This window comes from Vulpes vulpes, unplaced genomic scaffold (assembly GCF_048418805.1).
Source record: "Vulpes vulpes isolate BD-2025 unplaced genomic scaffold, VulVul3 u000000652, whole genome shotgun sequence".
NCBI lineage: Eukaryota > Metazoa > Chordata > Mammalia > Carnivora > Canidae > Vulpes > Vulpes vulpes.
The window spans coordinates 3,200,843-3,215,924 of NW_027325771.1; the positions used below are offsets into that span (position 1 = coordinate 3,200,843).

Sequence of the window (15,082 nt, forward strand, 5' to 3'; positions counted from 1 at the left end):
CAGACGGTCACTCACCTTCTTAATGGCGACAATTTGGTTGGTGTTCTTGTCTCGGGCCTTGTAAACCGTGGCAAACTAGAGAGAAAACCAGAACTCATCTAAGCGCCTGGGGGCTTTTTTTTTGGGGGGGGGGGTTCTGTGTTTTTGCCTTTTGAGCTACCGGGAGGCTCGGACCGGCCCCCGCAGGGCTCTAGGGGCGGCCCGGCGGCGGCGGGCAGGGACGAGGCCGACCCTCGGGGCGCCCCAGGCCGATCCTCGCCCCGCCCGCCCCCGCTCCAGGGCCCGCGGGGCGGCCTCGCGCACGAAGGGGCTGCCAGGCCAGGCCTCCCGCCCGAAAAGCCGCGCAGGGTCCTGTCGGTCCAGGGCCCCCGAGCCCCGCCCGAGAGCCTCACCTGTCCCTCCCCGAGGAAGTCCAGCTTCTCATAACGCTTCGCTCGCGACTTCACGTCCACCGCCATCCGGCGCGCGAAGCCGACCCTAACCGACCCGGCAGAGCCTTCCAGACAGCGGGAATTTAAAGCCACCTTAAAGCCCCCAACAGCCACTTCCGCTGAGCGCGAGCCGGCGCTTTAGTAGCTCCGCCCCCACTTCCGGTCTGGGCTGGCGCGCCGCGCGTTCCGGCGGAAGCGGCGCGACGTAGGGTCCGTTGGCTTTTCGGGGCCGTCGCCGCACTGTCCCGTCGCAGCCGGTTGGTGCCGGGAGCGGAGCGTTGGCGCAGGTGGCTGTGTCACCTTGAGACCTTCTCAGCGCAGGTGATTCCTCCCTGCCTCGGGCAGGTCAGCGTGGTGAGACGGTGCTCTGGGCTCGGGGCTTAGTAGGCGTGCGAGACCGGAAGTCCTGACCTGTCCCCACTCTGGCTTTTTGGAGCCTGCTCCGGGGCCTCCGTCGCCGCGGTTGCTATGGACGCTTAGAGCTGCAACAATCTCCAGTTACTTAGAAGACGGAGAGACCAGTGGTTAGGGGCTGGGCCGGAGACCTCAGTTCAGACCCGAGGAAGCAAAATCCAGGTCAACCGAAGCAGTTCGTGCTGTGGAACAGACTGCTGGCCATCCGTTTTCCACTCTGTAAAATGGAAATAATAGGCCACATCGTAACTGGTTGTGAACTTAACTGGTTTCGAGACACGCAGAAACTTTAGACATACCAAGTGCTCAATTGAGTGCGAACTATGAGCAGTACTCAAACTTGATTCTCCTGTTTTCATGCAAATCAACACATTAAACACATTAACGCACTTACTCATGGAATGTGTATTGAGTGCTTACTATGTGCCAGGCTCTGTTGTAGACTGACAGATCAGCAGGGAAAAAGACAAAGATCCATGCTTTCCAATGGAAGGAGATAAAATGTGTTATGATGGATACAGTGAAGTGCTACAGAGAGAAAGCAGGGAAAGGGAATTCGGAAGGGCTTGCAGTTTAAATAGGGTGTTTGACCTGGGTAGTAGCAACTTCTTGCTAGACACGTGTCCAAAGGCAAGGGAAACAGGCAAAAATGAACTATTGGGAATTCGTCAAGATGAAAAACTTTTGTACAGCAAAGGAAAACAGTTGAGAAAACCAAAAGACAACTCACAGAATGGAAGAAGATATTGGCAAATGTCTTATCAGATAAACAACTAGTATCCAAAATCTGTAAAGAACTTATCAAACCCAATACCCAAAGAACAAATAATCCAATCAAGAAATGAGCAGAAGGGGGATCCCTGGGTGGCGCAGCGGTTTGGCGCCTGCCTTTGGCCCAGGGCGCGATCCTGGAGACCCGGGATCGAATCCCACGTTGGGCTCCCCGTGCATGGAGCCTGCTTCTCCCTCTGCCTGTGTCTCTGCCTCTCTCTCTCTCTCTATGACTATCATAAATAAAGAATAAAAAAAAAAAATTTAAAAAAAAGAAATGAGCAGAAGGGGCGCCTGGGTGGCTCAGCGGCTTGGTGCCTGCCTTTGGCCCAGAGCATGATCCTGGGGTCCCAGGATCAAGTCTCACATCAAGCTCCCTGCAAGGAGCCTGCTTCTCCCTCTGCCTGTGTGTCTGCCTCTCTCTCTGTGTCTCTCATGAATAAATAAATAAAATCTTAAAAAAAAAAAAAGATTAGAAGACACGAACAGACATTTCTCCAAAGAAGACATATGGATGGCCAACAGACACATGAAAAAATACCCCATGTCACTCAGCATTAGGGAACTATAAAAATCCTGATGAGATACCGCCTCACACCAGTCAGAATGACTAAAATGAACAAGTCAGGAAGCGACAGATGTTGGTGAGGATGCAGAGAAAGGGGAACTCTCTTACACTACTGGTGGGAACACAAACTGGGTACAGCCACTCTGGGAAACAGTATGGAGGGTCCTCAAAAGCTTGAAAATAGAGCTACCTTATGACTCATCATTGCACTAGTAGGTATTGACCCCAGAGATACAAATGTAGGGATCCAAAGGAGCACCTGCACCCCAGTGTTTATAGCAGCAATGTCCACAATAACTGAGCTATGGGAAGAGCCCAGCTATCCATCGACAGATGAATGGATAAAGATGTGGTGTATATATGCCATGAAATACTACTCAGCCATCAAAAAAATCTTGCCATTCGCAGTGACATGGATAGAACAAGACGGTACTATGTTAAGTGAAATAAATCCATTAGAGAAAGATAATCATCTCACTTTTGTGGGATTTAAGAAACATAATGATCACAGGGGAAGGGAGGGAAAAATAAAACAAGATGAAATCAGAGAGGGAGACAAACCATAAGAGACTCTTCAGTGACTGGGGGGTCACTGAAGGGGGTGGGAGGTGGGGAGATGAGGTATCTGATGATGGACCTTAAGGAGGGCACATGATATAATGAGCACTGGATATATATAAGACTGATGAATCACTAACCTATACCTCGGGAACTAATAATACATTAAATGTTAATTAAATTTAAATTTAAAAAATTGAGTGTTAAAAGACATCACTAAACAAGACACTGCAAAAAAAAAAAAAAAAAAAAAAAAAGAGAGAGAGAGAGAGAAAAGAGAAAAGAAAAAGCCACTGCAGACTTTTTAGCAAAGTGATATGATCTGACTTAATGTTTTAGAAAATTCACTATGGCTGTTTTGTAAGACCACAATATAGACTTAGGCAAGAAAAAGCAAGGCCAGCGAAAGAATTATTGCAGTTATCCAGATGGCTATATGTCTTATCAATTTGGCTTCTAGCCAATAAGATTTGCTGATAAGGGATCCCTGGGTGGCGCAGCAGTTTAGCGCCTGCCTTTGGCCCAGGGCGGGATCCTGGAGACCCGGGATAGAATCCCACGTCGGGCTCCCAGTGCATGGAGCCTGCTTCTCCCTCTGCCTATGTCTCTGCCTCCCTCTCTCTCTCTCTCTCTCTCTCTCTCTGTGACTATCATAAATAAATAAAAATTAAAAAAAAGACAAAGCAAGGCATTTAAAAAAAAGATTTGTTGATAAACTGGATATGCGTTGTGGAGGAAAAAATGATAATTGCAAGGTTTTGAGCTGAGGCATCTGATGTTTCTAAGAGTTGAGAATATTCATTGTTAGAGGTGTTGAAGGGAGAATATTAAGGTTCATGATTTAGTCAAGGTAATACAGAGTAAGTTCTTGCTCTGTATCTAGACTACTTGTATTTGCATACTGGCCTCACGAGCATTCAGTCACCGGACTTACTACTTGAGCAAAATCTTTGACTTTATTCTTAGTTTCCTCATTTGTAATAGGACTACTGATTGGGTTGCCACAAGGCTTTAATTGCTTTACAATTCCAAAACCCCCAGAATAATGTTTACAGTGCTAAGTTTGTTATAACTATTACTAGTCACCTTCCAACTCTTTGCCACTTGGGTCTTTTTTTCTTTTTTTTTTTTTTTAAGATTTTATTTATTTATTTATAGAGACACAGAGAGAGAATGAGAGGCAGAGACCAAGCAGGCTCCATGCAGAGAGCCTGACGCAGGACTCGATCCAGAGTCTCCAGGATCACGCCCTGGGCTGCAGGCGGCGCCAAACCGCTGTGCCACCGGGGCTGCCCACCACTTGGGTCTTTATTGAGTAGACGTTTTCATAGGCAAAATCCTCATACATGACACAAAGCATACCATCTTTATCATTTCCTTTTTTTTTCATTTCTCTTAACTGTACCTAGATGTACCTAATGATACACGTTATCATAGAACTTAGGTCAAAGTTCCTTCTGAAAAGGCATCACTTTATAAACGGTAATCTAACCTCACTTGTAGTAGAAATTATTTCTACCAAATGATTTCTACTAAGCTAAATAGTGAGCTAAATGTGATGCCTAGGGGAACCTGGGGGATTCAGTGCTTGAGAATCTGGCTCAGGGCCTGATCCTGGGGTCCTGGGATCGAGTCCTGAATCCAGCTCCTCACAGGGAGCCTGCTTCCCCCTCAGCCTATGTCTCTGCCTCTCTCTGTGACTCTCAAGACTAAACGAAACAAAACCACAGAAATTTATTTTAAAATTAAAAATTTTGGGCAGCCCCGGTGGCGCAGCGGTTTAGCGCCGCCTGCAGCCCAGGGCGTGATCCTGGAGACCCGGGATCGAGTTCCACATCAGGCTCTCTGCAAGGAGCCTGCTTCTCCCTCTGCCTGTGTCTCTGCCTCTCTCTCTCTCTCTCTCTGCATCTCTATGGATAAATAAATAAATAAAAATCTTTAAAAAAACAAAATAAAAATTAAAAAAATTTTAAATAAATAAATGTGATGGCTAGAGGTTCCAAACTGCATTATGGCAAATGAACTCATAATCACTGCATTAGACTATGCTAAATAAGTTCCTATTTGGGGACATTTTAAGTATGGTAACAAATATAGTTATTTAGGTGTTATTCGGGGTTCATTAGGTCACCGTATGTATAAAATGCCATTCAGCATCTGTATAGCATTGTCCAGTTTACAAAGCACTTGCACATATGAGCACTAGCCAGCCTCCAAGATGGCCCAATGCGTCTTCCCTTCTGCTGTCAAGGCACTTGTGTAGTCTATTCCCACAGTGAAACAGACTGTTCTGTGTGACTTGTGGAATATGTCAGAATTGAGTGCATGTAACTTTTTTTTTTTTTAAGATTGTATTTATTTATTCATGAGAGAGAGAGAGAGAGAGAGAGAGAGAGGCAGAGACCCAGGCAGAGGGAGAAGCAGGCTCCACGCAGGGAGCTCGACGTGGGACTAGATGCCGGGACCCCAGGATCACGGCCTGAACTGATGGCGGCTCTAAACCAATGAGCCACCCAGGCTGCCCCAGTGCGTCTCTTAGGTATATCATAAAAGGCACTGCTCTTTCAGCCTTGCATGCTTAGATGACTCACTCTGGGGGAAATCAGCCATCAAGCTATGAATTCAATCAGGCCGCCCCATGAGGAGGACTATGTGGGGAGGAACTGGGGCCTCCTGCCAACAGCCAATATCAACTTGCCAGTCTAGTGAGTGAGCCACCCTGGAGGTAGAGCATCTAGCTCCAAGCAGGCCCTCGGTAACTGCAGCCCTGGCTGGAGTCCGATTGCACCTTCTGAAAGACACTGAGCATAACTGTCCAGCCAAATTACTCCAGAATTCCAGACCCAGAGATATCATGAGCTAATAAGTGATTATTGTTTTAGCCACATTTTGGGTTTTCAGTCATTAAGTTTTGATTTGCTACAGAATAATACACAATAATTGATCCTGCCTATATTATATACTGTTAGGGAGCAAAACGGAAACTTGAACAAATTCAGCAATTTGCTCATGGTTATGTACATTTAAGTGCTTAACTCCTAAGTGAAAATACTGGCTATTGATCTATCCTTTTTGGGAGCTCATCCTATGACACCTCATTTCCTACTGAAGATGCCTTTTTGCCATACTTAAGCTGACAAATTCTGTAAATGTGATAGTTTTTCATTGCACCATTCATGGTAGGAGCTGTAATGAAGATGACCTTCAGACAGTTCTAGTATGGGGTTTCTGACTGCTGGCCCACAGTATCACACAAATCATTCTTCATTATTTGAACCCACTCTGTTTGGGAAAGCAAAAAAATCGACCTTGGCTTCCTTTTAGTGAAGTGAAAAAAAGGAGAAAAAAGAGAATAGTGCTAATCTTTTAGAATATTTTCCAAATAAGTTTTAAAAATAATAACAGAAAAATAATGAGTCACATTGTTTTGCTGAGTCACCAAACACCTATTTCGTATTCGACTTGGGCAACATTTATACTAGGCCACAATAGAGAATTTATAAGAGAAGCAGATCAACTATGAAATAACAAAAAAAAGTAAAGTTTAATCCATAGGCAACTGAGTAATATTCAATAACAATTTGACTCTAATGCCCACAAGCTACCCTTACTATTAGGGATGACTTATTTATTTATTTATTTATTTATTTATTCATTTATTTATGATGACTTCTTTAAAGCATATTCTAGATACATTCAACGTATGGAAGAAAATTTATTTAGCTTTGTGATGCTTTAGTTTCACAATAATGCATACCCTTGGCACTGTAAGCCCCTAAAGTTCCATAAATAGCTTTAATAAGGTAAATATTTAGGTTGATTTTAAGAGGCTTTCAGACATTAAGTTTGAGAAAGTGAGTGGCTTTCAGAATTTGCATACATGACAAAACAGTAAAATAAATCAAATAGTAAGACTTAACACCCCCTCTTTTTTTTTTTAAGACTTAACACCCTTAATAACATAGTAAGCTGCAATTTCTAATCAAACATCTCTTCCTAGATTATATTCATTTTGATCTCTTATTTTCCATTTTAAACTCTGGTATTCTCTTCCGAATATAGGTTACAAATAATCTTTTGTGTTAACTCCCAGTTTTAATACCACAAAGTTCCCTGTTTTACCTTAACTGTATTTTTATCATCTAGTGTAGGATATGCTTTTTAAACTAGTTATACTCCAGTAACTTTGTGAATGAAAAAATGTTAAGAAAATAAAGAACAAATAATGGAGTCATTCTTTCACTAATCCTTATCAAGTTTCAGGAAAAATCATTCCCCCAAAGCAGCAATCTGTATGGTAAATCTTTCCATGTCCGAAACAAAAGTGAAATTATGGGAAACCTATGATAGTTTACTACATATTGTATGCTTTTAATAGCTCAACACTGGTAATACTTGATAATCGAGAGTAAATTAATAGGCTAACATTTAAAAATGTATACTTTAATAAGTATATAAGCAATTAGGTAAGCTTGTGAAGAAACTGACCAAGATAACATATATTAGGAGATTCAAGTGTCCATCTAAATTTTCTATATATTTTTTCTTTTTTTTTAACAGAGTATTTATTCAAGTTGTTTACTGTATAATTTCTCATGTGCCATTTTGGAAGTTCTTTATTGTAAAGACTATTCTTCTGTCTGATGACAAACAGCAGCCACACTGTCAGTGATTATTCCGGACCTCCACGCTGAAAATGAAAAAAACAAAGCAAAAAGATTAACTTTACAGAAGAAATGCTTTCACAGCCACTATACAAGTTTACTCAATTTTAAGCAAATGATCTTTAGGTATTTAAAAACGATTTCAGTTTTTCATTCCTCTTAAGCACTCCTATCAATATTATAAACAATTTCTGGGATCCCTGGGTGGTTCAGTGGTTCAGCGCCTCCCTTCCACCCAGGGCGCGATCCTGGAGTCCCAGGATCGAGTCCCACATTGGGCTCTGCATGGAGCCTCCTTCTCCCTCTGCCTGTGTCTCTGCCTCTGTCTCTAATAAATAAATAAATAAAATTTAAAAAAAAAAAAAAAAAGGAAAAACAATTTCTGATCCAGAAGGGACTCAAAAGTTGACCCTGATTGATGGTCCTCAAATTTCTTGGTCTCAGCAGCCCTTCACACCTTGCCTTGGAAAACTACCAAGGACTCTACCGAGCTTTTTTCATGTGGCTATAGCTATTGCTACTTCCCATAATATACTTCCACACACATATTCCTTCATGTACTTTTACTGAGGGCTTGTTACGTGGTGTATTTCTCATAGTCTTGGCCAACCTGACTATCTTGGTTTTAACTATGGACCCGCCATGACAAGGTGATGGAAAGAGCAAGTAAATCAGCCTATGAAATTCCAAAAGCCAAAAATGTTCACGTGTTTTGCAAGGTACTAAGATAAAGAGCAATGACGTACTTGGATAAATTCAATTTCTTCTTGAGACACAAGTTTCCTTCTGTATTTCTGAGGTAATGTTTTTATGATTTCTGCAGTATCTGGTGGACCATGATGCATCAGCAAATCGGGTGATTTACTTCCCTTAGAATGCTGTGAAATTGAAGAAGAATGAGACGGTAGTCCTGCTGATCTCAAAACTTCTGATACTGAAAAAAAAAGTAATTAGAGAAATAAATTGTTCAGGTGTCTTAAAATACTACTTTGAGTTATCTATTATTGAACAAGCAAGTCATTCTTCAAATGCTAAGTGTAGTTCTAAGAGGTGTTACTGAGTAACAGTTGGGTAGCTATATTTAATTTCATAAAACGAAGTAGCTTTAAGTGAATGAATTACTAAATCGAACAAGTCTGTAAAATAATAAAATTTCTAGATAATGGAGTTTAACCCATATGGGTCATCTATATTACTTAACTTTTGTCATATGGTGGCATTTACAGTTAAAAATTATTAAACTCAAAAAAAATTGTTAAACTCCTCCCTGAATTAATGATTAAATATCTTATAATAAAAACAGGGACAATCATAATGATCACTGAGTAATGTATAAAATTGTTAAATCACTATACTGGACACTCTAAGTTAACTATACTGGAATTAAAAAAAACACAGGGATAAACTAAAAGATCAGATAAAAGGGAGGGGTAAGAGGAAAATAGGACTGGTTTAGATTTTCAATTACTTTATAGGCAAGGATTGCTCAGGTTTAAGGCAGTCTTTACCTACTGAATGAATGAATAAATAAGTGAATGAAAGAAAAGTTCGGCTGGCAGAAAAATACAGGAATGGCTACTGTTCCTCACAATCTCTCTCCCAACCTAAGCGCGGGAGAGTCTTTTAAAAGACAGAAGAGGGCAGCCTGGGTGGCTCAGCAGTTTAGCCCCGCCTTCGGCCCAGGGCATGATCCTGGAGACCCAGGATCCGGTCGGCGATTGGCTCCCTGCATGGAGCCTACTTCTCCCTCTGCCTGTGTCTCTGTCTCTCTCTCTGTGTCTCTCATAAATAAAATCTTCTTAAAAAAAGAAAAGAGAGAATAAAAGGGGATCCCTGGGTGGCTCAGAGGTTTAGCGTCTGCCTTCTGCCCAGGGCGTGATCCTGGAGTCCCGGGATCAAGTCCCGTATCCAGCTCCCTGCATGGAGCCTGCTTCTCCCTCTGCCTGACTCTCTCTCTCATAAATAAATAAAATCTTAAAAAAGAAGAAGAAAGAAGAAAGAAGAAAGAAGAAAGAAGAAAGAAGAAGAAGAAAAAACAAGACAGAAGAAAAGGGAATCCCTGGGTGGCTCAGAGGTTTAGCATCTGCCTTCCGCCCAGGGCATGATCCTGGAGTCTTGGGATCGAGTACCGCACTGGGCTCCCTGCATGGAGCCTGCTTCTCCCTCTGCCTGCCTCTCTCTCTCTCTCTCTCTCTCTCTCTCCATGTCTCTCATGAATAAATAAATAAAATCTTAAAAAAAGAAAAAAGAAAAAATTCAGAGACATGTTCTGTTGAGTCACCACCTTTTTAAATGGAGGTAGCAAGTTAATTTCTACTTGCATGCCACCTAGCATACTATTGTGATCTAAGCTACAATGGTCTCTCCCTGATTTTAAAATGGGAAATAATGCCTGTAATAGAATATTCATATATAAATATGCCTGTACATATTTATTTATTTTTAAATCTGAAGTACAACTTACCATTAGGTTTAGGATTGTCTCTTCTGTCAGGGAACCTTATTAATGGTGTATGTGGCTTGACTACCTAAAGGGAAAATAAAATACATGGAAAAAAAAGATGAGGCACTAAAAGAGACTCATTTACTATAAAAGAAACAACCTACTGAACTTCATAGATACCTTTGTTAAAATAAACTTAGTATTTGACAGCGACCTTATTTTTTAAAAGATTTTATTTATTTGAGATAGAGCAAGAGAGTGAGCACAAGCTTGGGAGTTGAGGGCAGAGGAAGAGGGAGAAGCAGACTCCCCGTGTTCCCAGGACCCTGGGATCATGCCCTGAGCCAAAGGCAGATTCTCAACTGCCCATCACTCAGGCGCCCCATTAACAGCAACTTTAAATCTTACTATTTTACTCTTCTCCAACCAGGAAAACTGGTCTATGAACTATTAATTCGTTTATCTTATCTGCTCTTCATAATAACTTTGGACTTTACACATTATAAGACATTTTACTATACTACCAACAGACCTCAAAACAGCCCTATTAAAAAGATGATATACATTTTATGTTATATAACATATATTGCTGAGCTGCTTGGTAAGAATCGGAAGTTTCCTGACTTGTATTTTTTAAAAAAGATTTTATTAGGCAGAGACACAGGCAAAGGGAGAAGTAGATTCCCTGAGGGGACTTGATCCCATGTCCCCTGAGGGGACTTGATCCCAGGGTCATATGCTGAACCAAAGCAGACGCCCAACTACTGAGCCACCCAGGTGCCCCATCCTGACTTGTATTGAGTGTTGTTTTCCTATTATGTCAATAACTAGCAGATATTTGGAAGAAACGGAAAAAAGCACAAATAAGAAAACACTATAATCTCCAAACCCACGTAAAACAGATTTAAACATTTGTTAACACTTTTGGTCTGAGGGCTATTCCCACAGAAATATGTATTTTTAGAATACTATTTATAACAGATATTTGCAGACTATTAATGTTTTATCCCTAAAATTCCAGAGGAACTATAGGGAGGAACTTATAGGGACCTTTAAATATGAAATTTTCTGAGACAATGCTAAGACTCAAAAACGGTACTATATGCACCTAAGGTAATCTCTAAGTTGCTCTGTAACTAATATATTGAAGTGTGTGTTTATCTGCAAAATATTTAGATATACGTAGTACATATATTTTATATGAGTACAGAAGTAAATAGGCTTGTTGGGATTGGCCTGAAAGTACCACCATAATTGTGCTGCTGTGAGAAAATGCTGGAATAGAGTTGTCTCCCACAGCATAGGAGCACACTCAAGTCTTCCATGTTAAAAAACAAAACTCTAGGGACGCCTGGGTGGCTCAGCGGCTGGGTGTCTGCCTTCGGCTCAGGTCATGACCCCGGGCCTGGGGATGGAGTCCCACATCGGGCCCCCTGCATGCAGCCTGCTTCTCTCTCTGCCTGTGTCTCTGCCTATGTCTCTCATGAATAAATAAACAAAAAATATTTTAAAAAATAGAGTAAACTCTAAATATAAACACATAGAAGCAACTATAACTGTATATGAGTTGGTAACATAACTAAGGGAATAAAAAGGCGAATCCAAGTAACTTTCATAGTGCTTAGACTCTATACTTCAGTCTAAAAGCAATGATAATAATACTAATACTAAGAAATCTTTAACTTCTTAACTGAGTAGGTTGGTATGGGTAATTGCGTAAATGTAGCAATTTGGAAACCAGGTACTGCAGGACACAGGCAGAGGGAGGGGAGAAGCAGGTTCGGGATCCTGGGATCCAGGATCACGCCGAAGATGGATGCTCAACCACTGAACTACCCAAGTGTCCCATATTCTACCTTTTGTATACTCTTCCCCTTATTCTTCCATTTTAAAAGTGGTATTAGAGCGAAACAGTCAGAATAATATTACCAACAAGCCTTTCACCTGTATCTCCATTATATAATCTTAGTTGTTGCAGTCACATACTCTCAATGTTCATATCCATTTCCTATACTGAAACAACTCCAGGTATAACTAAGTATTCCTCAGCTGTCTCTCATTCTCTGGGAGATCTAGTAGGAAGGGCACCAGGGAACAATATTCCCTGAGTTATTAAAGGTGTAGAAGGATTTGTGGCCTTTACAACTTGAAGGTCAGTGTAGCTGGATATATCTGTGGTTTATCTCTTCTTCTAAGTTTTACTTATTTATTCCAGAGAGAGAGAGTGTGAATGAGTGTGGAAGCATGACTGAGGGGAGGGGCAGAAGGAGAAGCAGACTCCCTCCTGAGTAGGGAGCCCAATTCAGGCCAATCCCAGGACCCCAGGATCATGACCCAAGCCAAAGACAGACGCTTAACCGACTGAGCCACACAAGTGCCCTCCTCACCTTTTCTTTCCTTAACTACCTTAAATATGTTATCCACGTGTCCTCTTTTATGAGCTGTTATTGTTGAAAACTGATAACTTTTGTTCTAAGTGCTTGATCTTGTTGCCTGGATCACCCAAGAAATTTTTTTTTATTTTTCTCCTTTAAAATCCAAAGATTCTAGGGACCGTTGGGTGGCTAAGTCAGTTGGGCGACTAACTCTTGGTGTCAGCTCATGACCTCAGGGCCCTGGGATCAAGTCCTGCATGGGATAGGCTCCCTCTCTTTCTGCCCTGCTACCCCCATGCACTTGTGTTCTCTCTCTCTCTCTAAAATAAATAAGTAAGGGACGTCTGGGTGGCTCAGCAGTTGACCGACTGCCTTTGACTCAGGGCGTGATCCTGGAGTCCTGGGATCGAGTTCCACATTGGGCTGCCCACAGGGAGCCTGCTTCTCCTTCTGCCTGTGTCTCTGCCTCTCTCTCTCTCTCTCTCTCTGTCTGTCTCTCATGAATAAATAAAATCTTTAAAATAAATAAATAAGTAAATTTTAAAAAAGAAATCTAAAGAATCTACTAGAATACACCCATTGGTCAACCACACTTGGTTAATTCTCTCAAGCTTAAGGTAAAGGTTTAAGTCTTCTTTTGCATCAGGAAAGTTTTATTAACTTTTAGGTTAGGTTAGGTTTTGAGACTTGTTCTATTTGCTTTTTCAGAGACTACTTAGTATACAAAAGTTGCATCTTCCTGTTTTTCTCTACCTCTATTACTTTCTCTGAACCCTTTTATTTTTATTTTTTTTTTAATTTTATTTATTTATGATAGTCATACAGAGAGAAAGAGAGAGGCAGAGACACAGGCAGAGGGAGAAGCAGGCTCCATGCGCCGGGAGCCTGATGTGGGATTCGATCCCGGGTCTCCAGGATCGCGCCCTGGGCCAAAGGCAGGCGCCAAACCGCTGCGCCACCCAGGGATCCCTTTTTTTTTTTTTTTTTTTTTAATTTTTTTTTTAATTTTTATTTATTTATGATAGTCACAGAGAGATAGAGAGAGAGGCAGAGACACAGGCAGAGGGAGAAGCAGGCTCCATGCACCGGGAGCCCGACGTGGGATTTGATCCCGGGTCTCCAGGATCGCGCCCTGGGCCAAAGGCAGGCGCCAAACCGCTGCGCCACCCAGGGATCCCTCTCTGAACCCTTTTAATCTTTTCCTTCATTGTTCTGTGATTTTTTTTCAGTTTCTCTTTTCATGCACTATTTCCTTTAGCAAAACTTGAGTTGCCTATTTACCTCTTCATTCCTTGTACTTCAGTATTTTTTTAAATTTTTTATTTATTTATGATAATCACACAGAGAGAGAGAGGCAGAGACACAGGCAGAGGGAGAAGCAGGCTCCATGCACCGGGAGCCCTATGTGGGATTCGATCCCAGGTCTCCAGGATCGCGCCCTGGGCCAAAGGCAGGCGCCAAACCCTTGCGCCACCCAGGGATCCCCAGTATTTACTTTTTAAAAGCTCTTTTAGTTCTTCACTAAGTTCGGAGCTGCATTGTTCCTAAAATCTTAACCTAAAATCTAACCTCAACTACAACCTTTTAACTCGTAACTCTGTAACTCTTTTCTGTTACTTCCCATTGTAAGCGTCACCAAACCCTTCAGTTCCTTGATTGTTCCTTATTCCAGTCAATTGGTTCCACCCTGACTTTACCCCCTTTCTTACCTAGCTTTGAACCCAATGTCCTCTTACCAGCACTCTCAACCTCCTTGCTGGAGGATTATCTTCACCTTACCTGTAAATCTCAAATCCTGAATGAATCCAACTACCCATCTTCTTCCCATATCTCATGCAGTCAAAATGATTTTGTAAATGATAAATCATCTTTCTGATTATGATCAACCCAAACATATCAAATATATATGCTTGGCATTTGGGCATTTTTATAGAAGTCTTTTTGTAGATATATGCATTTATTTCTCTTGGGTAATAAACCTGTGAGTAAAACTCCTAGGTCATAAGGTAGATATGTTTAACTACTAGAGACTCACAAAACAGATTTCCAAAGTGGCTAGAGGATAATTATACTCCTACCAGCAATGCATGAGAGTTTTAGGTTCTTCACACTGTCTTCTCCTAGTATGGGCAGTTTTTAAAATTTGCTTAACTTTGATAGATGCAGTAGTACTTCCTGATTTTAATTTGTATTTTAAGTAATGAAGTAGAAAGTCTTTTCACAGGCTTATCGCTCGTTTGTCTATCTTGTGTTGTGCAATTTCAACTCTTTAACCCGTTTTTAAGTTGAGCTATATATTAGAGATAGGTACGGTTATACATAATGGATACCAGCCCTTTGTAAGAGGTCTTCCCTGTCCTCGCAGAACCTTCACTCAGTCAAGGCTCAATATCTACCAACTGGAATGAGTGAGGATCATTCCTTGCAGAGGGGCTGAAGGCTGAGATCTGGGATTATCTTCCAGACTCAAACAGCTTTGAGAACAAGTCCTAAGAGATGTGCTTGTGCAAAAGGGAAATGCACGTCTCACATCAAAGTCAAACCATACAATAATACGCTTTCAGAGCTGAAAGCAGATTGTGCGAAACCACCGCGCATGTGGACGTGGGGTCCCTTTACTCGCCCGCTTGGCCCCCTGAAGCCCAATCACGGCTGCAGAAGCGAATACGAAAGCGGTCGGGAGTCCGCGAGCGGCCGTGAGCGGCGTGGGGATTAAAGGGCTCGTCTAGCTACCGAGGTAAACTCGGGGAAAGCAAGCAAGCTTGGGAAACCAACACCTGCATCGTTAAGACGTGACAGCTGCACTTAAGGAACACCTCTGCCCCCCCGTCCCCCCGTCCAGCCGGTAGCCGGACGCT

General features: G+C 42.1%; 2 protein-coding genes across 8 annotated transcripts in view; both read right to left on the bottom strand.

Annotated features, from left to right (window-relative positions):
* The window catches only part of CDK7 (cyclin dependent kinase 7), a 38,765-nt gene extending 37,788 nt beyond the window's left edge, over positions 1 to 977 (bottom strand). For 4 of the 7 annotated variants that reach the window (XR_011999155.1, XM_025981941.2, XM_026019832.2 and 1 more), the window contains exons 1-2: positions 393 to 602; positions 16 to 75 (exon numbers count right to left, since the gene is read on the bottom strand). Coding sequence is in view for 5 of the 7 variants with exons in the window: in XM_025981941.2 (XP_025837726.1) it covers positions 16 to 75; positions 393 to 458 (126 nt within the window). In the remaining 2 variants the exon portion in view is untranslated. Of the gene's footprint in view, positions 1 to 15; positions 76 to 392 lie in introns of all 7 variants that reach the window. The other 3 variants (XR_011999154.1, XM_025981950.2, XM_025981957.2) reach the window with 3 other exon arrangements.
* A 5,460-nt stretch (positions 978 to 6,437) lies between these two features.
* On the bottom strand, positions 6,438 to 9,934 carry KGD4 (alpha-ketoglutarate dehydrogenase subunit 4; the record flags this gene model as incomplete). The annotated part of the gene is made up of 3 exons (XM_072745396.1): positions 6,438 to 7,432; positions 8,153 to 8,340; positions 9,871 to 9,934. Coding segments are annotated over 3 exons (270 nt in total), but the record flags the coding sequence as incomplete, so codon positions are not given.
* Positions 9,935 to 15,082: the final 5,148 nt, after the last annotated feature.